The sequence below is a fragment of the Salvelinus sp. IW2-2015 genome, linkage group LG20 (assembly GCF_002910315.2).
Source record: "Salvelinus sp. IW2-2015 linkage group LG20, ASM291031v2, whole genome shotgun sequence".
In the NCBI taxonomy this organism is placed as follows: Eukaryota; Metazoa; Chordata; class Actinopteri; order Salmoniformes; family Salmonidae; genus Salvelinus; species Salvelinus sp. IW2-2015.
The window spans coordinates 76,629,370-76,636,836 of NC_036860.1; the positions used below are offsets into that span (position 1 = coordinate 76,629,370).

At 45.7% G+C, this 7,467-nt stretch overlaps 1 protein-coding gene across 1 annotated transcript; it reads right to left on the bottom strand.

Annotated features, from left to right (window-relative positions):
• Positions 1-340: 340 nt before the first annotated feature.
• On the bottom strand, positions 341-7,216 carry LOC111981855 (cytoglobin-1). The gene is made up of 3 exons (XM_024013328.3): positions 6,886-7,216; positions 1,208-1,439; positions 341-1,107 (listed from the first exon to the last, which is right to left on the bottom strand). Exons 1-3 carry the CDS (start codon positions 7,026-7,028, stop codon positions 949-951), a joined length of 534 nt encoding a protein of 177 aa, XP_023869096.1. The 5' UTR covers positions 7,029-7,216; the 3' UTR covers positions 341-948.
• Positions 7,217-7,467: the final 251 nt, after the last annotated feature.

Consider the following 7,467-nt stretch of genomic DNA (forward strand, 5'->3'; position numbering starts at 1 on the left):
GGTGAAATGGGAGGTATAAATAACTTTAGGCCTCCTGCTAATCCACCTATCGTTAGGACTGCTGACTCACTGTAGGCCACAGCAGGAGGAAAGAGAGTGCTAATACCTCACAGTGAAAAACAAGGGATTAAGAATAATATGCATGTCATGATTTCATTATAGATATAATCATTGTTTTGGTTTATTATGTTATTATGCAGATACAGGCATTGATAAAAAAAACATTTACATTGCTTAAATGTGGACACCACACCTCACAAGTTATTTCTCATTTTGTGAGACAGTGAAGTGGATCTGATTCTGAAGGGTGACTGATTTTGAAATACAATATACTGCCCAGGAAACACCAGCAAAGCATCACATGAAATGAACAAAGGTCTTGATGTCAGTGTCAGGGATAAAGAAAGGCACAACCCAGGTTAACAACTGAGTGATTAGCAGAAGACATACTCTCCCCTGTATATCTGTTTTTGGTGTAAAGATAAAAACATGTGTATGAGAGTGTACGTTTAGACTGTCTCTATGACATAATACAGTTCTTATGTCTGCCAATCCTCAATCTTCAACATAATCTCATGGCAATGTACCTGAAGAGACATCCAAGATTCTATCAGTCTGTGTAGGGCTTATGCTCTACCTCAAACATAAACGCATACACACATATGGCCATTCACACACATTCCAACCAAAGTCAGCATAAACCACCACCCCATCATTCATAAGAGAGTCCATCAGAAGAACACACCCCACAGTGGGGCATGGGAAAGATACAGGGAGGGAGCCATGATGATACATAGGAAGATTCTATGAGCTCTGGAAAGATACATTTCTTCCCTTGAATGGTCGGACGTAGATCGTCCTCCTCCTAAGCCAAGGTCCAGTAGTAGTCAGTCTCCGGGAGTCCACAGTAGTCACTGAAGGTTACTTTGACCCAGACAGACAGATGGTTCACACAACAGAGCTGGAGGCCCAGCCCACCTCCTCATACACACCTTTCACGTGCCAGTAGACGGCATCCAGCAGTTTGGTCCACGCCCCTGCCACCTCTGGAGTGATGTAATCAGGAAAGTCTTCAACCAGCACCTCCAGAATCACCCCACACAGGATCTGAGAAAGAGAGAGAGGGAAATGGAATGAGTGATACATTTGCTTTGGTGTGCCTGTGGATAATGGTTATGTGAAAACATATTGCCTGGTTCTTCCTCACCTTGAAGTAGACAGGCTCCACCTTGTGTCTGAGTGCATGGGCCTTGCCCAGCAGCTTCAGAACAGATACCATCTTGTCCCCGTCATGGAGGTTCTCCACCAGGGTGTTGATGGCGTTCATCACCCTGCGTGAGTGCTTCCTGAGCTGGGCACTCCTCTCCAGCTCCTCAGGGTCCTCCACTTGTTGGAACTGGCTAAAGTACTGCTTGGAGGAGGGGAAGTTCACAAAGAGCCTGTAGAAGAAAGGAGGTGCATTACTTGGCCCAGTGAGATATTATAAGTAAACATAGTTGGAGCGTGTTGACACAGCTGCAGAGCATGTTTTCCCTTTTAAWGTTTAACCACTTTCCAGGTTCTGTACAGGTTATGCTTCATTTACTCAACCATGGCCTGAGCACAAGCATGTGCTATTCAAAWACAAGATAACTGTGTTGATAAAAACATACATTTCTTCTAGCTGATGAGGCAGAAGAAATGTTTGTCAGTTTACAAAAAAACTGAGTGAAGAAGAAAAAAAAAAGCACAATTATATCATGTACCACAGTATCACAGTATCACACCCAGCCTGTGATATACAGTATCACACCCAGCCTGTCATCGTGCTACAGGTCTGTGTACATCCTGGCATTTCGGTGGCTACTGCTATGTTCTCCTAGGTCTAGGAGACCTTTTGGTCCAGGTGATTGATTTATTTGGAAAAATATGCACTGGGTACAACCTAGGCGATAACACGGTATAGCGATTCCACTTGTTTCCAATGTGGTCCCTTATGTCTGGTCTCAGTGGCTGACAGTGACTGTATACAAGCTGCACAGCTCTCCCCTAAAACTCACAAAGCTGGTGTTTCATCATCTCCATGTCTGGCCATAGGATTAGCAGACCAACAGTGAAGTGCGCTAATGAAATTGAGATGGTTAGTTGGTTGCTTGTGTAATTACACATTGAAATAAACGGTCAGAATGGCTGTGTGTACTCAGGCAGCAGTGCCTTCATCTGCTGCTTCCCTCTCACTGTGTTACTGTCGGGGTTGGAGACAATTAGCTCTACATCATAGGGATATACCATATGGTTGGTTTGGACGGATGCACCTACACCCACACTCATGTTCAACATTGGTGTGCTACAGTATTTGTGTATTCCTGTCAGCTCTTGTAAACACCCAAACAATGTATTAGGATAAGACATATTCCTTACGTACCACACATCTGATTCTCTACCATATAAAAACAGAATAACTCCAATTCCAATGATGATATAGGGTTTCTTTGTGGCATAAACTGGTTTGAACACTGGAGACCACATTGTGAAAGAGAATAGTATTGAGCAATAAACTACAGCCTACAGTGACCAGGACAGATACAATACAGCTGTCTGTGTGTATCTGTTCCAGATGTCCCATACCTCTATCCTTTTAAAACCCACAACAGAAAATGGAAGCTTTATGGGGAAGCCATTGTGCTTCGATGAAAGCACATGGCTTCCACTACCCTCACCTAGGAAATCAAGTGTTGGGAGGATGTCACGCCCTGGCCATAGAGAGGCTTTTATTCTCTATTTTGGTTAGGCCAGGGTGTGACTAGGGTGGGCATTCTAGTTTCTGTGAGACTGTGTCTCCGGTGCGCTGTGACTGCTCAGTGCGTCCTATGCCTGCGCTCCGCCCGTGCCGGGCTAAAGTGGACATTCAGCCAAGAGGAGAGGTGCAAGTGTTAAGCACCAGATCTCCAGTGCTCCCCCACAGCCCGGTCCATCCAGTGCCTCCTCTAAGGACCAGGCCTCCAGTAGGTCTCCCCAGCCTGGTTCATGCTGTGCCTCCTCCAAGTACCAGGCCTCCAGCGACGGTCCCCAGTCCGGAGCCTCCAGCGACGATCCCCAGTCCGGAGCCTCCAGCGACGGTCCCCAGTCCGGAGCCTCCAACGACGGTCCCCAGTCCAGGGCCGCAACGAGGGTCCCCAGTCCGGGGCCCGCAACGAGGGTCCCTGCACTAGAGGCGCCATCAAAGTGGGGGGAGCCAGAGGCGGAGGGGGGTCTACGTCCCGCACCAGACCCTCGGGTCCGGGTGGCTTTTATCTCTAAAAGCCATAGAGAGGCTTTTATTCTCTATTTTGGTTAGGCCAGGATGTGAATAGGGTGGGCATTCTAGTTTCTTTATTTCTGTTTTCTATCTCTTTGTGTTTGGCCGGGTGTGGTTCTCAATCAGAGGCAGCTGTCTATCGTTGTCTTTGATTGGGACTCATACTTAGGCAGCCTTTTCCCACCTGTGTTTTGTGGGTAGTTGTTTTCTGTATAGTTACCTTACAGAACTGTTCGTTTTTCTCTTTGTTATTTTTGTTCAAGTGTTCTGATTAAATAAAATATCATGAACACGTACCACGCTGCGCTTTGGTCCAGTCATTTCCAGGAAGAGGAACGTGACAGAGGAAGCTGACAAGGAAGATAGAGGAGCGGGTATCATCATTTTCTTCTGCATAAAATGGAGGGTCTATGCAATGACATTCAATTGTAAAGCCAGATCCTCTGTTTCACTCATAAGTAGTGAAGACAGTGGTGTTTAATCTCTTCCTTGACCTATGGTGGCTGCATATAAATATCCTCATTAGTGTTTTATAATCATCAGTCTGTTAATCCTACTCTACTCTGGGATAGGGCTGATTTCTGAGATAGTTGCATGGCTGTTCTAAAAGTGACATACTTGCCCTGAGTGGAAATTGTATTTGATAAATGCAAATACAACTACATATGGATACCCTGGATTGTGTTACAATGAGATGCATCCGTAGCCGGATACAACACTTTCAGAGAGCTATGGGTATTTCACATTGGATATTTTAATTATTTAGAGAGCTAAATTAACCAACCATAGCTTTTAGTATTAAACTGACAGAGAGASCAGTTGAGGTTTGAGGTTTGACATTATACTTGAACATGCCTTTAAATCTCCAAAGATGCCAAAGATTCAAACACAGCTAAAGTTTGCTCCTTGTAAGTGCTCCATGTCACCATGTAATACTACAGGCATTTGGAATGCCTCAGTGCAATTTGAGGCTTAAGATGTTTTAAGTACCGGTATTCAAGTATTGCATCAAATGAAAGCATTGCAATTTATGACCCAGATTATGTCCTTTTAACTATTTAACTAACTATTTAGCAGTTTTATGGCTTGTGGTGGAAGCTGTTCAGGGTCCTGCTGGTTCCAGAATTGGTGCATTGGTACCGCTTGTCGTGCAGTAGCAGAGAGAACAGTCTATGACTTTGGTGGCTGGAGTCTTAGACAATTTTTATGGCCTTCCTTTGACACAGCCTAGTATAGAGGTACTGGATGGCATGGAGCTCGGCACCAGTGATGTACTTGGCTGTCCGCACTACCTTCTGTAGTGCCTTGCGGTCGGATGCCAAGTAGTTGCCATACCAAGTGGTGTGCAGCCAGTCAAGATGCTCTCAATGGTGTGATGTCGGCGAACTTAATGATGGTGTTGGAGTCGTGCACAGCCACGCAGTCATGGGTGAACAGGGAGTACAGGAGGGGACTAAGCACGCAACCCTGAGGGTCCCTGTGTTGAGAGTCAGTGTGGCGGATGTGTTGTTGCCTGCCCTCACCACCTGGGGATGTCCCGGCAGGAAGTCAAGGACCCAGTTTCAGAGGTAGGTGTTCAGTCCCAGGGTCCTTAGCTTAGTGATGAGCTTGGAGGGCACTATGGTATTGAACGCTGGGCTATAGTAAATGAACAGCATTCTAAAGTAGGTGTTCCTTTTGTCCAAGTGGGAAAGGGCAATAGAGGTTGCGTCATCTGTGGATCTGTTGGGGAGGTATGCAAATTTGAGTCGGTGGTCTGGTGGTCTGCTAGAAACATGTAGGTATTACAGACTGTTTCAGGGAGAGGTTCAAAATGTCAGTGAAGATACTTTCCAGCTGGTCAGCACTTGCGCTGAGTACACGTCCTGGTAATCCGTCTTGCGGCCTTGTGAATGTTAACCTGTTTAAAGTTTTTACTCACATCGGCTACGGAGAGAGTGATCACACTGTTGTCTGGAACTTCTGGTGCTCTCAGTCATGGTTCAGTGTTGCTTGCCTTGAAGCGAGCATTGAAGGCAATTAGCTTGTCTGGTGGGCTTGCGTCACTGGGCAGCTCGTGGCTGGGTTTCCCTTTGTAATCTGTGATAGTTTGCAAACCCTGCCACCTCCGACGAGCAACAGAGCCGGTGTAGTAGGATTCGTAAGCGGCAGCTGTAGCCTTTAGCTCAGTGCGGATATTGCCTGTAATCCAGAGACTGATGTGAAAAACTCCTCAATGTCATCGGATGAGTCCTGGAACATATTCCAGTCTGTGCTAGTGAAACAGTTCTGTAGCTTTGAAAACAATACAAATTATAATAAAGATCTGCTGGTAGAAATTAGGTAAGATGGATTTCAGTTTTCCTGCATCAAAATAACCAGCCACTAGGAGCCTCTGGATGTGCATTTTCTAGTTTGCTTATGGCCCTATACAGCTCGTTGAGTGCGGTCTTAGTGCCAGCATCGGTTTGTGGTGGTAAATAGAAGTCTACGAAAAATATAAATGAAAACTCTTGGTACGCAGCTATTGACTCATGAGGGGCAATGCTGTCTCATGGTGCAAACATCACCACTACAAAGGCCTTGCTCATCACAAATGGTCACAGAGGTTAGCAACTGCTTGTCTGCTGTAATATATATACAGTAAGTCATGGACGGTAGTATACCCAAAGCTATCTGCCTTTTAATGGTTTGATACAGTATAATGACCTCCTGTCCACTATGTAATGATGAATGGAGAGAGTGTCCCTGATCACTGATCTTCACGGGGCTCAATGAGGGATTAGACAGAGACGGGTTGTGAGGGTTCAGTGAGTCAGGTCAGAAATCCCTGGTCTGCAGATATGTGAAACATGATCTGCCCTCAGAGAGGGAGCACCTGCAGAGCCAAATATGTCAGATTGGAATAAGCAGCAAGATGGATTGAGCTGCACGCTTTCCCTTCTGATTCTGCCAACTGATAGGAAGGGAGCCAATTTCAGATGCAATAGCTCAGATATGAATGATGGTGCTCTCTCTAACAGACTGAGAGCATGCAAGTCAAGTCAATCTTCATGTTACAATCTTCACACGTTGTTAAAATAACTTTCAGTTCCCTTCACATATAGTGGGGATCATGCAAGGGTCATGGAGAGATTGTAATCTAGGTTGCAAGAACATTGTTATTTATTACACTCAACTATTGCAACACGATTTGGTAAAACAACTATTGAGCAAGATAAGGAGCCATGTGCAATTGCCATGTTGGCAATGTAATAATTAAGGAGAAGCAAACTTTAGCCTGGTTCTAAAATCTGCCTTGGTTGAGGCCCTGAACATCCCTATGGTAACAAGATGCTGCTGAGAGTTTTGCTGCCCGAGGTGGCAGAAGCTGTTGCCACTGGTCAGGGGACTGCAATCACCAGCTCTGTTTGTGTGTGAGTGTGTGTGTGTGTGCACCAAGAACAATATGTGTGTGCTGTGTTGAAACAGTCAGCATGCAGTAAGTTACAGCTCTTCTGTCATCAGCCCTCCACAACTCCCCAAATGGAAATGGGTGCACCTAGGCAAGTTTTTCAGTGTCTTTAGACTGACAATTTCAAGATGTTTTAGGCAAGAAACAAGGGAAAGAGAGTATAGGTAAAGTTTACCTGATGAGAATGGCCACCCCGACATCATCACAGTTCTGGTAGACTTTAGCCCAGGTGTCCTTGATCATCTCTCTCTCTGAGTCACAGAGTGGGTCTAGGCGCTCCAGGCGATCTGCCTTTACCTCTCCCTGCTGCCTCTCCATCCAGGAGTCCTATAGTGCTGCAGGAGCGGTGTGTTGAAGACAGGTGATAAGAGTCCCCAAGAACACAACCCCCACCCAGTTCCCTTTGTTTACACAGTCTCTCTCGTTCAAACAATCACCTTTTTATTACCCTTCTCTTGCTGAGACCCTCTCTCAACCTTTTCTGACTGAGTGAATGAGGAACACACTAAAAAGCGAGAGGAAGAGAGCGCACACAGAGTGAGGAGGAGCCACACACCTCTCTCTCTCTCCCCCTCTCTCTTTCTCTCCCCTCTCCCTCCACACCCAATTTGGTACTTGCCTATTTTCTGTTTTTGTGTGTTAATCAAATCAAATTTTATTGGTCACATACACATGTTCACCAGATATTATTGTGGGCGTAGCGAAATGCTTCATGTTTGTGTGTGAGTGAGTGTGTGTGAGTGAGTGTGTGTGTGTG